At 42.7% G+C, this 27,953-nt stretch overlaps 1 protein-coding gene across 1 annotated transcript in view; it reads right to left on the bottom strand.

Moving 5' to 3' along the window:
* Positions 1 to 27,953, bottom strand: part of LOC124593796 (secretin receptor-like) — a 144,623-nt gene that overhangs the window by 84,557 nt on the left and 32,113 nt on the right. Inside the window, exon 3 of the mRNA XM_047132144.1 lies at positions 25,015 to 25,154. Coding sequence (XP_046988100.1) covers positions 25,015 to 25,154 — 140 coding nt within the window. The remainder of the gene's footprint in view (positions 1 to 25,014; positions 25,155 to 27,953) is intronic.

Here is a 27,953-nt window from a genome sequence, read left to right as displayed (position 1 = left end):
GTATACCATCTCGACTCAACATGGTATACTCAAGATGGTATACTCAGTGATGAAACAAAGCAGTAGCCTTTGCCAGAAATATCGACTCTTAGACAATGTGTCTAATAGTGTAATTTAATACGACAGTATGCCATCTTAGGCAATGTATAACACTTAAAACACTTGATAATGGCACTTTGAAGCCAAAATCATGATTGCGTAAGTGTATATTGTAACGCCGGAAATGCATATCCTCCTATTTCCATCTCTTGCACTGCAAATTTTTTTCCTTATTTTGTTACCTGAAGATATAACATTTCTGTGTCTTTGTATATTGTAATTGTTTTACTGTTTGTATATATATATTTATGCATTTATGTTGGTTTGTTTTGTGAATATTATTTGTATTTATACGCTGGGTCTGGCCTAGGGAAAACTATGCTATCGAACGAATACATCGATAGGTCATGTAGAGAACCAAAGTGTTTAGGATCTTTGGTAGTGTTAACTCTGTCGCGTGAAGCGCGAGCAGAGCAGAGGGAGTCTGGCTGGGGTGGTGCAGTGGAGCAGGTGTGTTGTGTGACGGACGATCCCGCGAGGTGCCGCGCTTTCGGGCTTGGGCAGCATGTAATTGCGCTCGACTTGCTATGATAGTTTCTGACACGGTGTCGCGGACGGGAAGCATTAGCTGGCGCACATCAAGAGCCCGTTTCGCCTGGTGAGCGTGTCGAGAAGAAGGCGCGCCAACATCCAGCTTCTGCAACAGCGACGGCCGACAATGAGTGACTGTCGCCACCTCCTCGATCGACGGCTTCAAACCTTCAATCAACCAACAAGGAAGACTGGAAGCACGTAAAGTTTTAGAACTGTATGGCAGACCTCAGATTTTCAAACTGTTCAAGTCACAAAATTACAGCAACGTAGCATGAATCTTTGTTGCTCATTGTCCCAATTGTATTACCAAGCAGGGTCCCTTCCTTTTCCGGAATGAACCCGAGTGTCGTTGAAATTCAAACGCCAGCATCATTCGATTTCACTGCTTTAATTTCAAAGTTCAGTTAAGGTATTCATAGCTGGCTACAATATTTAGATTACACAAGCACAAATTAAGAGTGCGAGTTTTGTTACCGTATTTTAGCTTACTTGTGACTGCAGCTCAGCTTGGTACGTACTAAATTTTACTATTGTTAATTGTTCAGAATCATTTAATTCAAGTTCAAAGTTAAATCTCTTATTTCTAAATTGCGTAGATTCAAGTAGCTTTTGAAATGATTGTTGAGGAAGTCCAAGGCTAACCGTATCTTACTGAATTTCGATGTGCTTCAGAAAGAAAGCTCACTATTAACTTTAGTCACTAAATTAACTTTCGGTTTTCCGGTTTTATTAATTCTTTTGCTAAATTAAGTCAGAGTGTAGCGAAATTTATTACTTCTGACAAACTTTCAGTTTTCACACTACACGTGTCAACCATCAGTTGCCGCGCTTCTAGTGCTAATTATATGTGTAATAACCTTTCGTTTTCAGTTACTATAGTAATTGTCCTTAGGACTGGCGACCGTAATTTCCCCCAAATCTCAAATATCTAATTAGCGCCAATTAATTGTTAACGTGACGACCGCACATTTACTTTCTTTATTAACTTTACCCCTTTTCAAAATTAATTTCCACCAGTTTCATTTGCATTTTTCCTTTCATTTAGATGTAACCCTTTCCTCGCTCTTTACCGACAGATTAACTTCGGTGACGATTGCTTTTCCCAAATTTCCATTAGCTACACGCGGTTTAATTTTTCACTGTCATTAAGGTCGATAAGTGAGGGGGAGGTTACAATATGTAACACTGTAAATCAACAGTCTAATGGCGGTACTGACTTTAAAGAAATATATTATGACTGTGGCCCCTCATTATGAAAAAATTATTCGCTAGTGTTATCCCCAGTCCGTGACTGCTCCTCTTACACTCTTTTGTTACCGCGTCACGTGCCCGTAACGCCACCTCTGCCGAATGAGCACAATTCCTCGTGCACGCACGTTTCGTATCACACCACTCATCGTACATTGTTTAACATGGAGCTCTGGAGCAGACCTCCCGTTTATGTTCACTGTTGACCCAACGACATCGTCAATTACGATTGCAATGAGCACGGGACCACTGGGACTCGACCGTCGATATACGGCTCTTCGGGTGGTCGTCTGCGCAAACTCGGTTCGAAATATGCAGCGCGCCGCCGACACGGACTGGTGGGAGCAGTATTACGCTATGGGAGACATTCTCTTGCGCTTACACGGTACCTGTGGTAGTAATCGAAGTCACGCTGATAGCTGAGAACCACCTGTAACCTTTCATGTTTGATGTCTTCCCTGACGGCCATGTCACCCTTCAACAGTATAATTGTCCTTTTCTCTGAGGTAGAACTGTACTACAGACGTTGGAGGAGCATTGCAGTGAACTCACGTTGATGTGTCGGCAGAATTCGCTTGACGCAAATCCTGTGGAATACATTCGGGTCGTTATCGGGAGCCATCACCGTGTATGCAAATCGGCGGCCCGATATTTACACGAGTTACATGACTTGTGCGTAGAATGTGAAGTCACGCACCCCCACAAAATTACCAACAAACTGTGGGATCCCTGATACGCAGAATCAGTGATGTATTTCGTTCCAAAGATGCAGAAACAAACTATTAAGCAGGTGGTAATAATTTTTCGGCTCATCATTGTATTTTAATTTTCTATCATCTTGTTGTATGATATTTTCTGCTAGTATTTAATTCGCTGTTGTATTGTTCTTCCTGACTGCACGTACATTGGTGAATTTAATGGTGTCTCTCCCGTGTTTCATTGTATTGTTTTCGTGTGTTCCAGTTGTAATCTGGGGATGATTTGTCTATAGTTTATGTGTGGACCCAGAATTGCTGTCGTGAATTTTAAGTGCCTTTAAAAATGTGAGGGCATGTGGTTCGTTACATGGGCATGTTATATTGTTATCCAAGTGGTCTGTTATGGGTGTCTCCTTAGTTACTTAGTTGAACTCGAGTACTACTGAAGGAACAACATACGAGTGTTTGTTGCTGTCGTCGTCTACTTATCTCAGTGGCGATCCTTACGTTTGCTTTGTAACGTCCTACGTCATAAATGGTTCTCACTTAGTGGTGATCGAGTACCCTAAGGCGCAGTAAGATGGAAATGCAGTCCTCTATAAAAGACTTAACAGATCGTCGTCAGGAAGTTGGACTTAAAATAAATCACTCCAAAACAAAGCTTATGCATGAAAAGTGGGTAGCTGCAGGACAAGTAACACTGAACAGCAACATCCTAAACAATGTTACAGAATACGTCTATCTGGGGCAATTAATTGACACAAAAGGGGATCTGAAACCTGAAATTTTTCGTCGAATTAAACTGGGTTGTAGGGCTTACTCAAGAAATGCAACAGTTTTCAGATATAACATGCCAGTCTACTTACAGAAGACAGTTTTTGATCAGTGTGTACTAACGGTTTTAACGTACAGGTGTGAAACTTGGACTTTAAATGAATTTTTCAAAAGGAAACTTAGAACTGCTCAGAGAGCTATGGAAAGGTCAGTGTTAGGTCTCACTAAGAAAGATCGACAGAAAAGTGAAGACATTCGAGTAATAACAGAAGTAAAAGATATTATAGAACGCGTTAAGACTCTAAAATGGCAGTGGGCAGGACATATTGCACGAACGAAGGATGGAAGATGGACAAAATCAGTTTTAGGTTGGAGTCCTAGAGAAAAACGAAGACCACCGGGGAGATCACCTGATCGCTGGGATTAGGAACTCTGGAAGGTTGCGGGCTTCAACTGGCAGAAGACAGCAGAGGATAGAGATGCATGGAAACACTCTTAAAAATGTATTTAATTACGTAAAGAGGCTACATCTTATATAGACTGAATTAGCTGAACAATAAATAAAAAGGCGCAGGTTAGTATTATAGCACGTCTAATTTTAAGTTATGGCTAATGCCAGTTTAGTTTTAAATGGGTCCCCAACTTGAACTGAAGCCAAATTTAAGCTACGGCTAACGCCTCTAACTGCAGTCATAGTTTGTTATAAGGGATTATTGTCCTCCTCGATAGCTGAGTAGTCAGCGCGACGGATTGCCGTCCTACGGGCCCGGATTCGATTCCAGGCTGGGTCGGGGATTTTCTCCAATCAGGGACCGGGTGATGTGCTGTATTCATCATCATTTAATCCCCATCCGGTGCGCAGGTCGACCAATGTGGCGTCGAATGTAACAAGACCTGCACCAAGGCGGCCGGAACTGCTCCGCAAAGGGCATCCCGGCCAATGACGCCAAACGCTCATTTCCATTTCCATAAGGGATTATTGACAGAGTACTAAGTGGCACAAAGCTAATTCAGGTAGAAACTGTGATTTCAGTCCTTTGGATAACCTTCAGTGTGACTTAGAGCCCCTGCTGTTTGTTGATGTGTGCTAATTTGGACTACTAGCTTGCGACATAGAGAAATGTTACAATTTAACAGCGAGTGCCCGATTGTGTCCATTATGGATGTTGGTTCTTTAACGTTCAAAATTTACTGTGACCTGATTTTCATTAATGTATTTCCTGTTTACTTTTATGGCTCTGCGTAACGGACTGCTCCATAACACACTACTGGCCATTAAAATTGCTTCACCAGGAAGAAATGCAGATGATAAACGACCGTAATAACGGACTTGATACGCCTGGGTGTTGAGTCAAACAGAGCTTGGATGGCGTGTATAGGTACAGCTAACCATGCAGCTTCAACACGATACCACAGTTCATCAAGAGTAGTGACTGGCGTATTGTGACGAGCCAGTTGCTCGGCTACCATTGACCAGACGTTTTCAATTGGTGAGAGATCTGGAGAATGTGCTGTCCACGGCAGTAGTCGAACATTTTCTGTATCCTGAAAGGCCCGTAGAGGACCTACAACGTACGGTCGTACATTATCCTGCTGAAATGTAGGGTCTCGCAGGGATCGAATGAAGGGCAGAGCCACGGGTCGTAACACTTCTGAAATGTAACGTCCTCTGTTCAAAGTGCTGTCAATGCGAACAAGAGGTGACCGAGACGTGTAACCAATGGCAACCCATACCATCACGCCGGGTGATACGTCAGTATGGCGATGACGAATACACGCTTGCAATGTGCGTTCACCGCGATGTCGCCAAACACAGATGCGACCATCATGATGCTGTAAACAGAACCTGGATTCATCCGAAAAAATGACGTTTTATCATTCGTGCACCCAGGTTCGTCGTTGAGTACACCATCGCAGGCGTTACTGTCGGTGATGCAGCGTCAAGGGTAACCGCAGCCGTGGTCTCCGAGCTGATAGTCCATGCTGCTGCAAACGTCGTCGAACTGATCGTGCAGATGGTTGTTGTCTTGCAAACGTCCCCATCTGTTGACTCAGGGATCGAGACGTGGCTGCACGAGCCGTTACAGCCATGAAGATAAGATGCCTGTCATCTCGACTGCTAGTGATACGAGGCCGTTGGGATCCAGCACGCCGTTCCATATTACGCTCCTGAATCCACCGATTCCATATTCTGCTAACAGTCATTGGATTTCGACCAACGCGAGCAGTAATGTTACGATACAATAAACCACAATCGCGATAGGCTACAATCCGACCTTTATCAAAGTCGGAAAAGTGATGGTACGCATTTCTCCTCCTTACACGAGGCATCACAACAACGTTTCACCAGGCAACGCCGGTCAACTGCTGTTTGTGTATGAGAAAACGGTTGGAAACTTTCCTCATAGCACGTTGTAGGTGTCGCCACCGGCGCCCTCCTTTGTGTGAATGCTCTGAAAAGCTAATCATTTGCATATCACAGCATCTTCTTCCTGTCGGCTAAATTTCGCGTCTGTAGCACGTCATCTTCGTGGCGTAGCAATTTTAATGGCCAGTAGAGTATATATGAAACCTTGTTAAGGTTCTGCGATTAAATCTTATGGCAATGCTTAAGAAATGTATTGCTCTTTGGCTTTTTTTAAATTTTTTATTTTTTTAACGTTATAGGACAGTGTTGCTGTGCCTTGCAGCGTGACACAGTCACTTATGGAGTTCTCTTCGACAAAGCAAGAGTGTCCCACTTATCTGCGTCTTTCTCTTTTGACAGCTGATTTGGTGAATGACATCGATGTCAGCCATGCCGAGCCGGTACTGCCGGTACGGGTCCTCGCTTCCAGCACTTGGGTTACTGAAGGGATATCGCCTCCACATCCAGCAGACCACTGATGCGCTTTTAGAAATAAACAAAAAAGGACAAATATTTTAAAATAAAAATTTGTGTCAGCCAGGAACATCGTCACAAAGAAAACACGGCAGTTGCGTAGGCAAACACTTGTCTTGGCTTGTCCGTAGATATTCGACGTTTCTGAGAAAACGACGGTCATAATTTTCGAGGTAAGTTACATGCCTTTTAGCGAGTAACTACTTCAGGCGGAATAGTGTTACAGAGGCTAGCGTTGCGGCTTCGCAGTTTTGCGTCCCATGTTCGAAATATGATTATTGTTGTTAAATTTTTTTATTTATCTTGGAATATGCGTAGAAGATTATTATATATACGTTTCCCATTGTACGCTGAATGTAACTGTCTCCTTATTAGTCAACTAATTGTATGTCTGATGAATGAATCAAAAAGAAAAAAAGGGGCCAGGTGCGAGGAGGGCTGGGGCACAGAGGATTTCGTACAAACCGTAATATGTGAGTGGCAGTTCATCCATTCCTGAAATCAAGGATTTCGACGAATTTTGCCTGTTTTCGACATTGATAATGGCAAGATTTCAGTCCCTGGGATTCGAAGACATTCGAAGACATTTCAAGTTTTAAGTCGCATTACAAATGACAAAAGAATAAATTTTTCGTTTGATATACTTAAAAATTAATAATTTTCTGATTTTTCCTTTCGTTTTAGTGTGAAACCATCCATCTTAGTAAATTTCATGATTCTAGGTCAACAGGAAGTGCCCTGTGAGTTTTGATGAGTGAGTTTGTGAGTACCAAAATACGTGACATAAATGCCCATATACACACACCAATAAACGTTTTGCATCAACCCGGTTCCGAGAACTCCTGAAGATAGACGTTGACTCTGGATACTGTATCACAGACACAGTCCCTTTGACTGTTCACAGCTTTCACTAAACCCGCCCAAAGATCTAAACAACCATGCATGAACAACGCCTATTAGACGGAGGGGTCCGATAACCGATCAGTTCCAGTCAAGCCACCAGGAATGAGATACTCCTCTCGTTTTATCTGTAGTTCATCCACGCCTAGACTGCCAATACCGCGGTTCGATGGCGTCTGCATTATTACTTTGTACAAGGAAGGGCTCTCAACAAGGGAAGTGTCCAGGCGTCTCGGAGTGAGCCAAAGCGATGCTGTTCGGACATGGAGGAGATACGGAGAGAGAGGGACTGTCGATGGCATGCCTCGCTCAGGCCGCTACCTACGGATTATGGCTCGGAGGAACCCTGACAGCTACGCCACCATGTTGAATAAAGCTTTTCGTGCAGCCACAGGACGTGCGCAGTAGGCTGCCGGACGCGCAACTTCACTCCCGACCTCCATGTCGAGGTCCATGTTTACAACCCCGACACCATGCAGCGCGGTAGAGATGGGCCCAACAACATGCCAGATGGACCGCTCAGGGTTGGCATCATGTTCTCTTCACCGATGACTGTCTCATATGCCTTCAACCAGACAGTCGTCGGAGACGTGTTTGGAGGCAACCAGGACAGGCTGAACACGTTATACACACTGTACAGCGAGTGCAGCAAGGTGGAGGACACTGCTGTTTTGCGGTAGCGTTATGTGAGGCCGACATACGCCGCTGGTAGTCATGGAAGGCGCCCTAACGGCTGTACGATACGTGAATACCACCCTCCGACCGCTAGTGCAACCACATCGGCAGCATATTGGGGAGGCCTTCGTCTTCATGGACAAGAATTCGCGTCCCCATCGTGCACATCTTGTGAACTACTTCCTTCAGGATAACAACATCACTCGATTAGAGTGGCCAGCATGTTCTCCGCACATGAACCATATCGAACATGCTGGGATAGATTGAAAAGGGCTGTTTATGGACGACGTGCCCCACGAACCACTCTGAGAGATCTACGCTGAATCGCCGTTGGGGAGTGGGACAATCTGGACCAACAGTGCCTTGGTGAACTTGTGGATAGTATACCACGACGAATACAGGCATTCATCAATGCAAGAGGATGTGCTACTGGGAATTAGAGGTACTGGTGTGTACAGAAATCTGGCCGACCACTTCTGAAGGTCTCGCTGTGTGGTGGTACAACATGCAATGTGTGATTTTCATGAGCAATAAAAGGGGCGGAAATTATGTTTATGTTGATCTCTATTCCAATTTTCTGTACGGGTTACGGAACCGAGGTAATGCAAAACTTTTTTTCATGTGTATATTATGACTGCATTGCCTTAGAAGCTATCTTATATTATACGCAAAGGGACTATAGACATGATAGGTGTACCCCTTGTTGAGAAGAGAGTTTCGAAAAGTCGGAAAGATAGACGGTCAGACAGCCAATAAAGTGATCCTATAAGGGCACCTTTTTTTACTGTTTGAGGTACGGTACCCTAAAGAAAATAAGTTTATAAAAAACTATCATAAATGTTTTTTGTTGAAATTCCTGTAGGGTATTTTGGTTGATAATCAATTGTAAGCGCCACTTTTCGAAAAATTGATCCGTTATACGTGGTTATAGTGCCAACGAGTGAAATCTTCAGCAATGTATTTAAGAAGTTTCTTTTCGAAGTGATTTTATGGGAAGACAAAGCTGCCCTCGCGCGATGCTCATGGTGACCGGAATTTATGTTTCGAATATTTCTTCGATCGGTATCACACAAGGGATATATATATATATATATATATATATATATATATATATATATATATATATATATGTGTGTGTGTGTGTGTGTGTGTGTGTGTGTGTGTGTGAAATTGCGTGGCACTTGTTGTGAAACACGCTCTTGTATCCCCTAACTTGATAAGAACATTCGTCTAGTAAATGAAAAAAAATTGTAACGACAATTGAGTATCGAACACGGGACGAAAAAGTGGGATATCGTGATGCTAACCGTTGTGCCACCAGCACGGCTGAGCTAAATGCTCGCTAAAAGGCATCTAAAGTACACCGAAAACTTTGATAGTCGTTAAACGGTCGAGTATCTACGGATAAGCCGAAACACTGTTCGCTTATTTTGGCTCCTCTTCTACTGAATGAAGTTCCTGGATAATCACTTTATGGCATTTACTGTGTCGTCATCGTCAGTCGCAAACACCCAGCTTTTCATTCCTCCCACACCAACGCACTCTGCACGTTTCACCTATCTTCTCATGACCATGGAAGGTCATCCACGAGATTCTCCATTTTTCCCTTAGATTACAGTTTATCGGAGTGTACTGGCCATTATATACCCAGATTGCTCGTCTAGATTTTAGTCAGGTCTCCATGCGGTAAATCGTTCAGTGTTACATGAAGTGGTAACCAAGAGGGTGTACGCGAAGAACAATAGACATACAGGAGGAGTCAACAATGAATGAGATTGTTTACATGAAAGTGTGACTGAGGTTACTGGGGGTTCAGATTCGATATGCAAAAAGTGTTAGCAGGCATGCAAGATAATATTAAATTCATAAAAGCAAACAAATGAATCTAGAAGGTTGCTGATTTTAAAAATACGGGCATTAGTAACTGAAATGCAATCAGACAACGAGGCCTTGAGATTAGAGATTGTGGAATCTATGAATACAGACTAAGAGTCATTGAAGAAGGATTTGGTAGCTATGGAAACAGATTCTGAAGTGCAAAATCGAGGTTGTGGGGAAGGAAGTCCTATCAGTTAAAAAGGTGTTAAGGAGCACATAGAGACGACTTAAATGAGGATAATGGGACAGACAAGCGAACAGATTTGAAGGTAAATATCGAAATCATGAACCTTAACGAAGAAACGAAAGAAAATATTGCAAAAGGCATTTCAGAAACAATTTCAGAATTGATTGGGGAAGTAGATAATATGAAGATATTTCTGGAATCGAGCATAAAGTATATTCACTAGAAAAGAGTAATAAGGGACAGAGATGTACCACATTTATCAAAAAATTTTTGTCAGTGGGTCCTTCGCGAAGAAGTGTCTTGCTGGAGATCCTCTTGGATGGGCAGTTAAGGCACTGGAAGAATGCGGTACATTCGGAAAGTCCATTAAACCGTTCAGAGAGAAACCCTGGTGGAAACATTGGTAACGATAGCAACGAATATAATTCCAAGAATTCGCAGAGTATTAACGATATTCACACGACTCCATGTAGAAAAGTTGTGAAAGTTTGCCCAAAACTGTGGATTATACTGAACCAGCAATGTGTGGGGAAGACTGAAGCTACTCCATACAGCGGAGGTTACCAAGCGAAGTGCAAGAGAACATTACTGTAATGTGCATTGATACTTACCTACTTTTGGCTCGAGTAAACGAAGCAGTTGTGCATAATAGACAGAAAAGTTAGTATTGTAGTAAAGGATTCAGGCCCCCAGCTAGGAGACCGGATAATGATTTTGTAATGAGATCAGCTGTGATGAACAGAGGACGTCTTACAAGAACGAGTAGAGGATATTGTCTAGGTGGATAGATCCGAGTGACAGGAAAGATGATCTGCAGATTAATAAAGGGTTCAATTGTGGCAGGAAAAGAGCAGTGGCCCTATGACATTTACAGACAGTGTGTACTGATAAGGGAAATAAGGAAGTCGAGATCAAATAGAAAAGGGAAAACTCAGGATTAGCGTAAGTTGAATTATTGTGGGTCAGGCAAAAGTAAGGGCATGTTTACAAACATTTCATTCAGGAAATTTTCGAGAGGAAGGAATAAGAGATAATCAGAACAAAGTAAACGGCTCATTGTTGACGTGTATTGAAGCAGCTGAGGAGAAACTTCCTGGCAGATTAAAACTGTGTGTTGGACCAAGACTCCAGCTCTGGACCTTCGTCTTTCGCAGTGGTCTACAGACTGAGCCACTGAAGCATGGCTCATGACCCACCTCTGCAGCTTTACTTTCCATGATTGTTATTCTTGCAATTTTTGCAGGAGAGCTTCTGTGAAATTTGATAGGTAGGGGATGAGGTATTGGCGGAAGCGAAGCTCTAGGTAAGAGTCTTTAGTTGTGCTTCAGTATCCCAGTCGGTAGAACACTTGCCAGGAAAAGGTAAAGACCCAGATTTCAAGTCTTTGTCTGGCACACCGTTTTAATCTGCTAGAAAATTTCATATCAGTACAACACCCCGCTGCAGAGTGCAAATTTCATTCTTACAGCTGAAGAGAGGTTTTTATGGGATAGCTTGAGCAGTAATGAACAAAATAAGGAAGTTGAGAAAGCATGAGAAGACTCATTTGAAAAGTAGTAGTAGGAGGTGTCTGATGCACTTAATGAAAGAAGTTAGGAGGCATTATTGCAATTACTTTGACAATGGGAAACGAGGAGTGGGAAGTCAGTCAGTGGTCTGCAAACGATGTGTTGGGAAAAGGATTCATGAAGAGAATGCAGTTAAACTCAGCTTTCCCAAGAGGAAGTCACGGAAAAATCAGAGAATGAGCTGCCTGAAAGGGGGCAGGACTTGTTCAATACCACTAGCAAAATGATGAAAGGCATAAAAGTAGATTTAAGGAATGAGCTAAGTTAAGGGGCAAGGGTATTGGAGATAAGACACAAAGTAACCATGAAAATGAAGAGGGATAAATGAACCAGATACTACATGATGGGACCACAGATAACGAATTATTGAAATTAGACTATTTTACATAAGAAAGGAGAAAATGGTGGATATTATAAATGGCTTAGCTGAGGAGCAGAAACGTGAGTTGCGTGAAAATATTCAGGCAGACGGAAGAACCAAAACAGATTTCGAGGAGCCAAGAAGGAAAAAGTCACGTGATAAAGGGTTACCCCAAGAGGGTAAGAAAACTTCTGAGTCATAGGGAGCGAGGAGGAAATGTCGCTTGACCAGGGAAGTGGAAAGAAATCAGTATAAGGTATCAGAAAAAGAACTGCTGAAGGAGTAGATTATGAGGGAAGAGTTGAATGCAATTAACACAAAGGCGTATCGCAAGGCAGAGCACACGCTATTCGACTTCGATAGTGGCATATCAGCATTCTCAGAATCTATGTATGAAGTTTTAAAACACCAACAAAAGTCAAGACCGAGGTCAGTGATATGTACCAACATTGTATGGGTGACAGACAAGTTAAGTAATCCGATTAGATACAAACACTTCTAGAGTCTGGTGTTGGAGAACTGAGATCGAAGTACAAGATTTTGGTTGTATCTGATCTGAGTATAAATGAAATTTTAGGAATTGACTGGATACTGGAGTACAAAGTACAGATTAATTGTGATACATAGGAGAAGGAGAAGCTATGACAGATTTTGAGGAAATGATAATAAATAATGGAGAGGAAACAAACGTTGTCCAAATTAGGCCCATTCGAAACAAGAAGAAGAAGAAGAATGGAGAGGAAAAAGGAGTGCTATTGCTGAAATTATTGTCCACAACTTCGGAAAATGAAGAAGTTGATGAGTTGCAAATGAATAAGTGTAAACTATCTGTCTGAGTGTAACAGGGAAAGAGAAGTTTGACAAATAAGCAGGAAGCTTGCAGGAATAACTGAAGAGAGACTTACTTAACGTTGTCATTAAAAATACAAAAGTAATTTCTGAGAAGGAAGGACAAGTAATGAAATAAGATAGCAAACTCAGTGTCAAACCACATGAACCGTAAGCTCTGCCATAGTCCTATTGTTAAGACAGAGGCTATAGCTGAAGAGTTAGAAAATATAGAGAAATAAGATTTAAGAAAATGAAGTTTAAGCAAGTTTAATAATTTATTCGTGACAGAAGTCTTTGGCTGATAATTGATGCTAGGACTCTAAATATCATTGTCCACTAAGAGAATATTAGGCCAGAGAATATCTATATGAGTATACAGGATTTTGAGGGTACAAAATGTATGAACCACTTAAATGCGACAACCACTCATTGGTAAATCCACTGGTCAAGGGAGACAGAAAATATACAGCATTAATTTTTGGGGAAAAATGCTATCAGTTCAAAGTAGTACCATTTCGGTTAAATTTATCGTTATTTGAGTTTATTACGGCATTAGATCGAGTGATAGGTAGAATTCACAGTGAGTTTTGTTTTAGAGGAGGGCAGTAGGATCTGAACACTGGTTAGTATCGTGTCCTAAGACGTACATCGAAGATTTAATAAATGAAATAGATTTTAAGTTAGCGGCAGGTTGGGCCAGAAAAGCGTGTAGACAAATTACATGGGGTTGTGCTCTTTGAGAACATAAATAAACTTGTCCTAATATCAAAAAACGTGTGAAATATGCCAGTGGTCAAACTGAGCAACATGATCAGATTGTTGCCTTTCCAAAGAATAAGTCCATTGGCCTTAATGGAGGTCCTAGCAGTAGATCTACATGCACACTTACTCAAATCTAAGGTGGGACTTGCCACACTTTTTTGGTACTGGAAGTTCATCAAACAGTTTCGACTAAAGAGGGCGAAAACGTAGTGATATTCAATAAATTCAAGAAGGGCTATTTCAGTGATTATGGGAAGCTGTAGTGTGTGTATGGACTACAGTTCATTCTGGCAGCATGGAACGTTGAAGCAGTGTACAGGGTGAGACATAAATGAGGAAAAATATGTCGTGCAAATTGTCACACACTGAGCTACAAACATAAATTCGTATTCCTCATGTTCCTTTGTCAATAAATGAAAATGCAACTGAATGGTAAAAATCTGTAAATATGAAGTAGACTTTTGGATGTTACTGTGTGCCGACATTGGCCAAGGGGACATATCGGCAACGGGGCACTACACGCGAGTGTTGTAGGTAGTCTAGCCGCTCACGAGAAGGCGAGGCATGCGGCGTCAAGCGACAGTCTGCGTGACACTGAGAGTAATGACAGCACCCACATCTATCTCGTACAGGTTACGCTGGCCGGTATTATGTATCGTGGCCAGTTGGCATAGGGAAAGGAACGTGAGGAGGGCCTGCACTACTGTACATGCATGTTTTATAATTTGGTTTTTATGACCCAGACTTAGTTTTAAGAAACGAGTACATAGATACAGAATACAAAATACATCTACACAGGTATGTGGCAGTTAATACAAACGAACACAATACAGCTGTACAAATCGAAACTAACATAGAAACACATGATCAGAAGCTGCAGTGGCGGTTTATAAGTACTGTTCGAAATGACGGCCACAATCTTCGCAGGAAGGATTGCTGAACACGATCCAAGATGTCTATATCACTTTGCGTAAATCACAGGTATGTTGTATTCTGCATTGAAGGGTGTTGACATCAACAAACTCCCCTTCATAAATCACAGATTTCAGATGGCCCCACAAAAAGAAATCCATTGCTTTCAGGTCTGGCGGTCTTGCTGCTCATTCTACAGGGCCTCCACGACCGATCCATTTCGAAGGGACGGCATTGTCCAGGTGGCACCGCACTGTGCCGCTGAAGTGAGAGGGGGCACCATCGTGCGTGTACCACAGGTTCAAACGAGAGGCCAAACTAACGTCTTCCAACAATTCCGGTAATATAGCATCCAGGAAACGCGGATACCGCTCTCCCGTAAGCCTTTGTGGTAGCACATGTGGCCCTGCGAGACGGTGATTAATAATACCACACCAGACATTGACACCGCATCGTTGTTGGTACCTTCGTATCACTGTGCTGTGAGGGTTTTCTTCCGCCCATTGGTGCCAATTATGCGAATTCACTACACCCTCCTTCATTAAATAGGCTTCGTCGGTGGACAGTATTGTTCGTCAAAAATGCTGGTCGTGGGTCTTACACCGTAGGATAAAAGTGCAGAAGTCCAGCCTCCTCTCGTAGTCTTCCGGCGCTAATGCCTGAACCCTCTGCATGCGAAAGGGATGGTAATGGGTTCTATGGAGTACTCGCATAACAGCAGATTCTGACATTCCGATCGCAGTGGCGAGAGAACTGGTGCTTATTGTTCGGTCTTCGCAACAGTTTGTAACACTTTTCCTTCGTCATCCGCACTGTACGTCGACGGTCAACCATGACCACTAAAACCTGAAGGTGCTACACATGCACCATACTACCTCAAGCGCCTGTACACAGAGTAAAACGTTTTTGCGCATGGAAGGCGCCGGCTAGGAAGCCTCTCCTGATAAAGTTGCGTTGCAGCGTCAGCTCTTCCATCTGCCAGCCCGTAGGTGAGGTGGATGTCGGCGTATTCCTCGTTTGTGAAACTTGCCATGGTACTGTAGTAACACTGCGTCGCGGCCGTTAGCAGCTGTCGACGCGGCGAGTATCGGGCAGAGCGAGCAGCGCAGGGGTGTTGTAATCACGTCATGCACGCCGCGGTTTTATTTCCGCCATTGACCACTCTTTCCGCTCACAGGACACATATTCCCTTACATGAAAGACTAGGGACCGATGTCCTCAGCAGTTTGGTACCATAGAAACTTACCACAAATTTCCAAATTCCATCCTGCTTCTAACCCTGCAGTACTGCAGCTACTGAGCTTAAATACTTTTCTTCTCGCCATTCTTTCATAATAATATGATGGAATCTGGGAGCAATATAACGGCGTGGCTAGGAAAAAATTTTCTTAAAATTTACACTCCATAACCGCTGGCAATGTGTGATTCACAAGTTCTGATACAATTTCTTATACATTACGATGGGATTTGTTCTTTCCTGTATCTTTCAAACGCTGACAGGTACACATCTGCTCATTGGTGTGTCATGTGTTGTATATATGGGTGAATGATATGTCGTGATCGTGAGCCTCGTCGATATCTCGTTCAATGGTTAACAGGTGTTTTTGTTTTACGTACAAAGTACACCAAGGAGAACGAAATTAACAATGGTGTATCACGCGTTACGCATAGCAGCATGCGGTCCTCATCATATTTTTCCTCATTTATGACTCACCCTGTATATATTGCCATAGCATCCTGCTTCCAGCCACGTGGGGTAGCCGCGCGGTCAGGTGCGCCTTACAAGGGTTCGCGCGGATTCCCCCCGTCGGAGGTTCAAGTCCTACCTAGGGCATGAGTGTGTGTGTTGTCCTTAGCTTAAGTCAGTTTAAGTTAGATTAAGTAGTCTGAAAGACTAGGGACCGATGTCCTCAGCAGTTTGGTACCATAGAAACTTACCACAAATTTCCAAATTCCATCCTGCTTCTAACCCTGCAGTATGCTGCATAAGAGAGATGGGGTGTTTCCTGTTGTTTCAAATATAGTGCTTGGGCAACTTTCATGATGTAAATAGAAGATGTATTGAACAAAGCAGTACACCCCCAAGGGACTATGATTGGAGCTATAATTCCTAATTCAACAGAAGAAATGGTGAGCTGAATATAGAAGCAAAGAGAAAATTGGTGACAAATAGTGAGGAAAAGGTAAGAATATATAAACAGTGATATGATAAGTGAGTTAATGGGGTCAGAAGACTTGTTTCTGGTATAGACACATGAAACACCTAAAATGATCAATTCGGAGATATCAAAATCCTTTAACATCTATCGACAGCTGCAGCAGATTGCAAGAATTCCGCACTCAAATGTTTGGTTTGTCGGAGATAAAAAAAAGGCGGAATATGGTGGATTTCAAATAATGTAATGTAAAGATCAATAAATAAGATGAACATAGAGAAACTAGATAGAAAGGACAGCGTCTACTCAAACGTGAGAACTGGGGCAAAATAGATAATGGAATCTGACATTGGTCCTAAGAAAGTACTCTCTGGTTCGATATGTGGAAAAGAGAGTCTTGTATAACTATCCCTAACAGATAGGGAATAATTAGAATAGGCAGTTGAGACTTAATCTTATCGCTGTCATGATAGACAAATCACTGACTGATGGACTACAATGCACCCACATTTTTCCACTATGGGGTTCGTAATCACGAATCAAGGAGACAGTATTAATTGGGCACAATTAGTGCCAATAGTCATTTTTGCATTATATTCATTATCATCTTTCTTTCATTTTTGGGGGCTAGTTAATATCGAAAAGTGTTTTCTGTGATTAATCCATGCCCAAGTGTACCTTCATTTTGTGGGTCTAATTACTACCCAAATGTGTTTTCTGAACTTAAATAATGCACAGTTTCCTTCTTGAATTTAATTAATTCATTGATTTCAATAATTTTTGCGTAAAAGGAACTAACTGTTTAAATATTTATAGCATTCAAAAAGTGCATTGTCTGGAAAATCATGTTGAGCAAAGCTAGCTACTGAGCTTAAATACTTTTCTTCTCGCCATTCTTTCATAATAATATGATGGAATCTGGGAGCAATATAACGGCGTGGCTAGGAAAAAATTTTCTTAAAATTTACTAAAGGAGTGCAATACAGAATCAAGAGACTGAAGATGGACGCCGTGGAAGCTTTTGCATTGTGAACCAAGGCAGCGACAGGTGAAAGTCCGTGGCATCAAGTAATAAGCCTTTTATTTGTGGAGAGGTACCAAGACAAATTTAATTCTTACATTTCTGTAGCAGGTAATGACTGCTTATGAGGTGAGATTTAAGACTGAAGACGTGGGACATGGTACCTATTTACAACAGATGCTAAGCTCTAAATGTCCAGGGACCCAGGGAAGGGTTAAAATATGAAATGGGTGTATTTCTTGGCGAGGAAGGGGTGGAGGAAGCAATGCTACGGTTATCATTAGTAATGGAAAGATGAAGGGAGATAGAGGCGAATGGATCACTGTGGTGGTGGCATGATATGAGGCAAGAGACTGGTGCGGAGCGGATTCTTCAGTAGGCTGCCACTATCCATGCCGGCTTTCGGCCACGTAGGCCAACATGCTGTCTCCCAGTGACATCGTGGGCAAGATTTCAACTGGTGGGTTATGAGACTACAGTCAGAATCACGAGATAAATGTGCTCGTGACGTCTAGGATGCATACGGAAGAATCTTACCTGTAAAATGTCGGCAACTTTAATGCCAGTGTATCGGGAAGCAGACAGCAAGTGCTTAAGCTTGCTGGATCACCGTCTAATAGTGTCCATTAACGGTGTAGCACCATGGTAGAGAACCGTTTTTGTTAACTTAAGGGACTCTAGTGTTGAGAATAGGTTTATTGAACAAATGATTTTCTTTATCAGAGTTTTAAATCATCCAAAAGGTAGGCTTTACTACATTCTTGGCAGTGGGGTACAAGACAGGAGCAAGGAGAGCCTGGTCTGAGATCAGTGCCTGAAGAACTGCATCCTCAAGATAAATACGTGCATAGTATCGATATCTGTCACTGTAATCATAGTTGTACATTCAGACATTTACGTTTGTGACGTGGCTTGTTGCTGGAGACCGGCCTGCCTATCAGCGTTAACCGTAATGGAAAATTCGGTAAAAGCTATTATTAATTTTACTATTTATTATATAAGCGTCGGAGTTAAGATTTGTCTTTCGGCGCTACCGTGCACAGAGTGTGGATCGGAAGTTAGAAGTGTCTGCACGTAAAATGGTACATAGCGAGTAGTAGCCGTGGCTGAGAGGCGCGGCGTGTTGCCATTGTGGAAAAGTGAGATTTCGCTTGCCTGACCGTCTTGTAGCGCTAAGGGGGATTTACGTTTTACGGCCATAGGCGGAGCTTCAGGGGCAGCCGTTCGACTTTTTAGAGCACTTCTACGGGGATTCGCAATACTGGCAGGGAACGCGCAAGTGAAGAAATTATGATTGCCCGAGACAGAGATGAATGCGTTATTTGATAGCCTGATAATCAATGCAGCCAACACAAAAGGAAATATGACTGTTTGTAGCCAGTAACATTTAGTGCAATAGAAGGAGCGTGGAAGGAAGGTCAAGAGCTAGGCAATGTAACGAACACAGTCACTTGAATGCATCAAACTGTGTGAATAATTAAATTCTTGTTCGTACACCAACAAGGCTGCAACAGAAATTGAAAAAAAAATTAAAGAATCGCTGGATAGAGTGATAGTCTCATAGCAACAGATAAGCGGGGACCATCGCATCATATATATGTTTTACGTGCTATTTCCTACTAAAATAGATACATTGTATGCTTGTCATAAATAGGTATGTTGTTCTGCATACTCCCCCAAGACGGCGTGCTGTACTCTGTTGTCGAATGCCAAGATGAGTTGTGGGAGCTTGCTCCGCACCACGTCACTTGCCTGGTACCATGCCACCGTCATAGCCTTCCACCTTCATCTCCTTTCATCTCTTCATTACTAATAACAACCATAGCATCAGTGCACCTCACACAATTACGTTTATTACACTTTACTATTTACACAATGGCTTTTGACAAAGGGAACTCAAAATTGCTACAGTGTTCATAGTTAAAGAACTTCTTCAGACAGTTTCGGAACTCATGATGCTTCACGTCATCCCTTTTGGCAAACTGGGTAGTAGCATCCCTATGTAGAAAGCACAACTTTCAAAATTTTACTGTCGATGGACGGCTAAATACAGTCAGGTTTGCACTTCATGCAACAGAGTGAGACAGGCACCGACATTAGCTACCCATGCATTTATTTGGGGCCGGCCGGAGTGGCCGAGCGCGAGCGGTTCTAGGCGCTACAGTCTGGAAGCGCGCGACCGCTACGGTGGCAGGTTCGAATCCTGCCTCGGGCATGGATGTGTGTGATGTCCTTAGGTTAATTAGGTTGAAGTAGTTCTAAGTTCTAGCCCATAGTGCTCAGAGCCATTTGAACCATTTATTTGGGAGCGTGACTGATAACAACATTGGTAGCATGATTCAGTTCTAGATTCGCTCTGGGGTCTCTCCATAATGTGGCGAAATAACCTCCCAGTCACCAACTTGTAAGTTTAATACCACAAGATGTTATATGTAAACCTACTTTAGTTGGAATATATTCTGTTCTTCCTCTTGGACAATATTCCATACTAGTCGTTAATCGACTTTTATCGCATGTGTTACTGCACATAACGGAATGTTTCTCCTGTAAAAGTTAGAGATGCCACGATCTACACTGGGGAGACAAAACTCACGTGATCCTCCTAATACTGTATCGGAACTCCTTTTGCGCGGTGTAGTGAAGCAACTCGATGTAGCATGGATTCAACAATTCGCTGAAAGTCCCCTCCAGAAATATTGAATCACGCGGCATCTAAAGCCGTCCGAAACTGCGAAAGATGCAGGATGTTATGCACGAATTTAAATCTCGATTATGTGTCTTAAACGTTCGATGTGTGACCAAATTATTCGCTAGAATTGTCTAGTATATTCTTCAAACCAGTCGTGAACGATTGCGCCCTGGTGACGTAGCGCATTGGTAATTATAAAAATGCCCTCTTTGTCTGGGAACATGAAGTCCATGATTCTCCGCAAATGGTCTCCACGCAACAGAACATAACCATTTCCAGTCAATGATCGGTTCAGCCAGCAGCTTCACAGAACCACCACCAGCTAGCACGCACAGTTCCTTGAGGACAACTTGGGTCTATGGATTGGAACCTGCGCTACACTCGAACCATGCCATCACCTCTTACCAACTGAATTGAGATCCATCTGACCAGGCCATCGTTTTCCGGTCGTCTAGGGTCCAACCGGTATGGTCATAAGCCCAAGAGAGGCGTTGCAGGCGATAAAATGCTCTACATCTATGTGCCTGGCACAGGGTTCATCAAACCACCTTAACAATTCTCTAGTATTCCAATCTCGCATATCGCGAGGAAAGAATGAACACCTACATCTTTCCGTACGAGCTCTGATTTCCCTTATTTTATCGTGGTGATCGTTCCTCCCTATGTACGTCGGTGTCAACAAAATATTTTCGCGTTCGGAGGAGAAAGTTGGTGATTGGAATTTCGCGGGAAGATTCCGTCGCAACGAAAAACGCGTTTCTTTTAATGATTTCCAGCCCAAATCCTGCATAGTTTCTGTAACACTCTCTCCCATATGTCGCGATAATAAAAAACGTGCTGCCTTTCTTTGAACTTTTTCTATGTACTCCGTCAGTCGTACTTGGTTAGGATCCCACACCCCGCAGCAGTATTTTAAAAGAGGACGGAGAAGCGTAGTGTAGGCAGTCTCCTTAGTAGGTCTGTTACATTTTGTAAGTGTCCTGCCAATAAAACGCAGTCTTTGGTTAGCCTTCCCCCACGGCATTTTCTATGTGTTCCTTCCAATTTAAGTTGTTCGTTGTTGTAATACCTAGGTATTTAGCTGAATTTACGGCTTTTAAACTAGACTGATTTATCGCGTAACCGAAATTTAACGAATTCCTTTTAGCACTCATGTGGATGACCTCACACTTTTCGTTATTTAAGGTCAACTGTCACTTTTCGCACCATTCAGATATTTTTTCTAAATCGCTTTGCAGTTTGTTTTGATTTTCTGATGACTTTATTAGTCGATACACGACAGCGTCATCTGCAAACAACCGAAGACGGCTGCTCAGATTGCCTCCCAAATCGTTTATATAGATAAGGAACAGCCAAGGGCCTATAACACTACCTTGGGGAATGCCAGAAATCACTTCTGTTTTACTCGATGACTTCCCGTCAGTTACTACGAACTGTGACCTCTCTGACAGGAAATCGCATATCCAGTCACATAACAGACGATATTCCATAAGCACGCAATTTCACTACGAGCCGCTTGTGTGGTACAGTGCTGTTAGCAAAGGCATGTCGGGTGCCAGCTGCCGTAATCCATTAACGCCAAATTTCACCCCACTGTCCTACGGATACGTTCGTTGTGCTTCCCACATTGTTTTCAGCTGTTATTTCATGCAGTGTTGCTTGCCTGTTATCACTGACAACTGTACGCTTATGCTGCTGCTCTCGGCCATTAAGTGAAGTGTCCGTGATGAGAGATAATGCCTGAACTATGGTAAGCTCGGCACACTCTTGACACGGTAGTCGCTCATGGCATTTTAACAGGAACCATCCCAGCATTTTCTTGCACAACTAAATTAGTGACATCGCACAAAACATAAATCAGGATAACCGGCTGGATTTTATAGCCTTCTGCCTCCATAGTACAAGGCTAGTTTGTCTGAAAGAGTGCAAGCACATTTGATAGAAAAATACAGTCTTATTTACTGGATCTCACAAAGAACGTATTTCTGAAAGTGAAGAAATAGTCCTACATGGTTGATCTCTCAACACCAATTTCTGGACACGCTATGGTAAGGCATTACCTGTTGGCAACTGGAACGCACCAATCATGTTTGATTTCGAATTCATTTATCAACAACTTTACATTTGCTTGCTTGAAAAACTGAACCAGCATCGGTTCATGGTGAGTGCTGAGAAAGAGGATATGACATTGTAGGACGTGTATATTTCTATTGCCTATTGTTAAACCACAATTTATGAAATATATTTATATTTTATTAATACGATTAAGTAGGAGTAATTAATATTTGGCTTGTTGGAAATAATTGTGGTAGCAGGGAATGTATGCACCAAAGTATTGTTGGCAAGGGAGAACGCAAATTGATATAATTTTAAAAAGGACAGGAGAGTCCGCGTATGGATACATTTTAAGAAAAGAGCGGGAAAGACAACGCATTGATACATTTTGTAATGGTAGCAGGGATTGTCTGCACCAGAAAGCATTGTTGGCAGCAGAGACCGCACTTTAGCGTTCGTAGGAAGTTAGTAGTAAACGAGAAGTGAAGCGAGTCGGTAGCAGGCGAGAGGTTGAAAGGAGCGGTGTGCCTGCCAGCCAGCTATGATTTACAAGAGATTATAAACGGATGTACAGAGACATCAGCTAACTATTATCATAAGAGGAACTAATATTATTGAATTATTTTCTTTGCGAAACTCAAGACTACCGAAGGTATGTTTGCGCAATGCTAGTTTTAAGATTATTGTAAAAAGTAAGTCCCATTTGAACGTTTGTAAAATCATTTCATCACCAGCAGTAAATATTTGAAGAAACGTTTTCAGAATGTAATTAATTTTTGCCAGCAATGTTGCATTACTGATTATAATCCATCCCAAAAACCATCAACGCGAAATTTTGCAATATTTTATTGTTGTCAATAAAAAGTTTAACTATGAATTACATACCGTCAGTCAAATTAATTAAAGAATAACGGCAGATTTGCTATTAAAGAATAACGTCAGCTTTGGTAATAAATACAACCATTTATTATGACAGCCCACCAGCAACTAATAGAGTATAGTAAAACAGAGTAGGTATATTCATGTCGCATTTCGATGTAGCAGTCATATGGCGATGCAGTAACAGTAAAAAAGGTAAGGAACAGTTTTGGGTTATTGCAGATAACGACTGAGAGCCACGACGACGACACATTCTATGTTTCGTCGAAATAATCAGAAAATAACTTTTAATAAGCAGCATTTCAATTTGTATGCGAAGATTGAGAAAGAGAATTAATTTCGAAGGGAAGATTTCATTTGTTATTATTAAGTAAGAGATAGAAATCCTAAGGAAATGTTTCATAGATTATTGTAGAACTGAATGTTGCGTAACAACCAAAGAGATATAGAGGAGACGAGAAGGTTTCAACGTTAGCATTATCAATTATAGAACTTAGTACAAGGTTTATGCGATGATTTTACATGCTAGGTATGTTACTTTACAGACGAATGGAAAAACTGATAGAAGCCGACATCGGGGAAGATCAGTTTGGATTCCGTAGAAATGTTGGATCACGTGAGGCAATACTGACCCTACGACTTATCTTAGAAGAAACATTTAAGGAAAAGTAAACCTCCGTTCCTAGCATTTGTAGACTTAGAGAAAGCTTTTGACAATGTTGATTGGAATACTCTCTTTCAAATTCTGAAGGTGGCAGGGGTCAAATACAGGGATCGAATGGCTATTTGCAATTTGTACAGAAAGCAGATGGCAGTTATAAGAGTCGAGGGGTATGAAAGGGAAGCAGTGGTTGGGAAGGGAGTGAGTCAAGGTTCTAGCCTATCCCCGATGTTATTCAATCTGTATATTGAGCAAGCAATAAAGGAAACAAAAGAAAAGTAGGTATTAAAATCCATGGAGAAGAAATAAAAACTTTGAGGTTCGCCGATGACTTTGTAATTCTGTCAGAGACAGTAAAGGACTTGGAAGAGCAGTTGAACGGAATGGACAGTGTCATGAAAGGTGGGTATAAGATGAACATCAACAAAAGCAAAACGAGGATAATGGAATGTAGTCGAATTAAGTCGGGTGATACTGAGGGAATTAGATTAGGAAACGAGACACTTAAGGTAGTAAAGGAGTTTTTCTATTTGGGGAGCAAAATAACTGATGATGGTCGAAGTAGAAAGGATATAAAATGTAAACTGGCAATGGCAAGGAAAGCGTTTCTGAAGAAGAAAAATTTGTTAACATCGAGTATAGATTTAAATGTCAGGAAGTCGTTTCTGAAAGTATTTGTATGGAGTGTAGCCATGTATGGAAGTGAAACGTGGCCGATAAATAGCTTAGACAAGAAGAGAATAGAAGCTTTCAAAATGTGGTGCTACAGAAGAATGCTGAAGATTAGATGGGTAGATCACATCACTAATGAGGAGGTGTTGAATAGAATTGGGGAGAAGAGGAGCTTGTGGCACAACTTGACTAGAAGAAGGGATCGGTTGGTAGGACATGTTCTGAGACATCGAGGGATCACCAATTTAGTACTGGAGGGCAGCGTGGAGGGTAAAAATCGTAGAGGGAGACCAAGAGATGAATACACTAAGCAGATTCAGAAGGATGTAGGCTGCAGTAGGTACTAGGAGATGAAGAAGCTTGCACATGATAGAGTAGCATGAAGAGCTGCATCAAACCAGTCTCTGGACTGAAAATCACAACAACAACAACAACAGGTATGTTACTGGGAACTGCCGCTGATACCTGAAAGACGCTCTTTTACAAGAAACTTCTGTTGTAAAAGGCTACCTCGAAGCATGCAGTTACACAAATATTGTCCGTGCCTGTGTTGTGCAGCAAGTAGTCCCTCACCTGGGCGCGGAAGCCGACCACGTACGAGGGGCAGGGCTGCCTCGCCAGCGCCCCCGCCGTCGCCGGGCCCCAGCAGGCGATGCCGTCCCACTCCACCCCACACCGGCCGGCGGATGCCTCTCCTGCTGTTGCTGCTGCTCCTGCCGACACAAGCTGCACGGTTATTACCGTAGAGGCTGCATCCGCTGTGAACGCAACGCAGTATAAATGGTTCAAACGGCTCTGAGCACTATGGCACTTAACATCTAAGGTCATCAGTCCCCTAGAACTTAGAACTACTTAAGCCTAACCAACCTAAGGACATCACACACATCCATGCCCGAGGCAGGATTCGAACCTGCGACCAGAGCGGTTGCGCGGTTGCAGACTGTAGTGCCTAGAACCGCTCGGCCACCCCGGCCAGCGCAACGCAGTAGACAAACAGGTAATTTTGGTATTTTCTTTACACATGTTACCTCCTAATGCGCCATCTTTGCTTAGTCCATTATATAGTATTCGATGTAAATGCGACTGGAAAAGGAACCTGTGACCACTGATAGGTCTCTATATTTACATAACTGACTCTGAAAACAGTTCCGTTCGAAGGCTTTGGAGTCCAATCAAGCAAAATCGCCGTGACCAATGGGGCAACCATCCCACCGGCGCACCAGGTTGAGGATACCGGTTTGGTACAACACCGGGCCCTGCGGCGTGAACTGCCTGCTGCACATCCTCGTCCGACAGAAATTGTCAACACTTAAAGGCCTTTTTTAATGGATCAGAGTCATGAAAATATCATGGGGAGAGGAATGGACTACAGATGCTCGAGACCTTCCCACTTGTATTGGCGTAACTTCTGCGGGGCTGGCCTCCCAGATTGACAAGCGCCTTGTGTCGAATCACGACCAGCACTGAACTTGGCGCACTACTACACAACGGTGCCTTCCGACAGACATGCTGTCCCATACACATTCTTTATTCTTTCTCCGATGGATGTCTATCGGTGGTTGTTCTCTATCCTCGTGAGGTGACAGGTTTTGGGGAGCGGATGTGAAGACCGTGTAAGCGTATTGTCATATCGCTGGCTTAGCTGTGGAGTATCTTTGCGGGCAGCCGCGTCTGCAGAGTCGAGCGCGGGACACGAAACTGTTGTGTTGTGCAGTGTGTAGCTCTGCGTGTGAGAGGCATTGTTAGCATGGAAGTTGAAGTGTTGCTACAAGTGCTACTACAGTAAAGTGATAAAATAAGCAAATAATTCAGAGGAAAGTGGGTCAAGAAGTAATTTAAAAATCAGCAGTGCTGCTGATAACGTATTTGTGTATCCTCTCCCTGCGTGTCGTACCGTACTGCATCAATCATCCGCGCCGTGTTCGGTCTCCCAGAATGAACTGATGTGCATCAGTAGAAATTAGTCACCATAAAAGGGTGCAGTCAAGTGCCAGTGTCTTGTAGCGAGCGTTGAGGACGTGCGTTCAATCGTCGTATTTCCACATTATTAACAATCAGCCGCGCCAAGACGGTTACGCGCACGCTCGTACAATTGAGAACTGACAACTGAAAAATTAACTTTACGAACAGTGTTATATCATTACTAGTGTCAAGAAGGACTATTACCAGATATCTGTATGTGTGACGAGCGTAAGAAAAAAATGTTCAAATGTGTCTGAAATCTTATGGGACTTAACTGTCAAGGTCCTCAGTCCCCAAGCTTACACACTACTTAACCCAAATTATCCTAAGGACAAACACACACACCCATGCCCGAGGGAGGACTCGAAACTCCGCAGGGACCGGCCGCGACGAGCGTAAGAACTTTCGTGCGGTCATTCGGCTTCCGCATCATCAACGTGAGTGATATTGTGGACAGATAATCATCAAGATTGTTAATTGGGATAAACATTTATGAATTAGAATGTAAACAGTGCAACGTGCGATTTCCTTTAATCGCCTCAGAATGTAGTTGTTCAAACCAGACGTAGAACAGTGTTGTGTTCTGCCGATGAGTGGCTCCCCTAACTCGCTTGCACATTTCGATGGATAATTTCAGACAAGCCAGCGGCAGTGTGGAGCAGAACAGTACGACCGCCGCGGGATTATCAGGTACGTTGCGTGGACGGGGCGCACGGTCTAGAAAAGCAGAAGCACAACCAGTTTAAGGGTCCCCTACCCATTTGTACTCCCGGGCGTGTTACAACCGCAGTTTCTGTAGTAGAAATGGCGGCAAAGTGGCAGTCGAGAATCTGGCGTGCTTACATCTAACAAGGGAACCTCCCCATCGCACTCCGCTCAGATTTAGTTATAAGTTGGCACAGTGGATAGGCCTTGAAAACTGAACACAGATCAATCGAGAAAACAGGAAGAAGTTATGTGGAACTATGAAAAAAATAAGCAAAATATACAAACTGAGTAGTCCACGCGCAAGATAGGCAACATGAAGGATTGTACGATCTCAGGAGCGCCGTGGTCCCGTAGTTAGCGTGAGCAACTGCGAAATGAGAGGTCTTTGGTTCAAGTCTTCCCTCGAGTGAAAAGTTTAATTTTTTATTTTCAGAAAATTATTTTGAGAAGCTGCGCAGGTACACAGAGCAGCATTGTTTACGTGATCGAGTGTCAATTGTCAAAGTTCAGGCACTCACACATAATCAACTTCGCTCTCCAAAATTCCAGGACATGTTCAGATTTGCTTGGACATATGCAGGATTTGACGGTCTACACACGGAAAAATTTGAAAACCTTAAGAACATATGTTTTGACAGAGCACAGTGAAAACTGTGCGACTGTGAAACTGTTGCATTCATTTGTTGCAGTTTATGTGACAAACTCTTATGTTTTCATCACTTTTTTGGGAGTGATTATCACATCCACAAGGAAACCTAAATCGGGCAAGGTAGAATAATCTTTTTACCCATTCGCCAAGTGTACAAGTTAGGTGGTTCGACAACATATTCCTGTCATGTGAC

The sequence above is a fragment of the Schistocerca americana genome, chromosome 2 (genome assembly GCF_021461395.2).
Source record: "Schistocerca americana isolate TAMUIC-IGC-003095 chromosome 2, iqSchAmer2.1, whole genome shotgun sequence".
Classification (NCBI taxonomy): Eukaryota; Metazoa; Arthropoda; class Insecta; order Orthoptera; family Acrididae; genus Schistocerca; species Schistocerca americana.
Note: the sequence above shows the minus strand (reverse complement) of the source record. Positions and strands in the feature narration are given on the sequence as shown.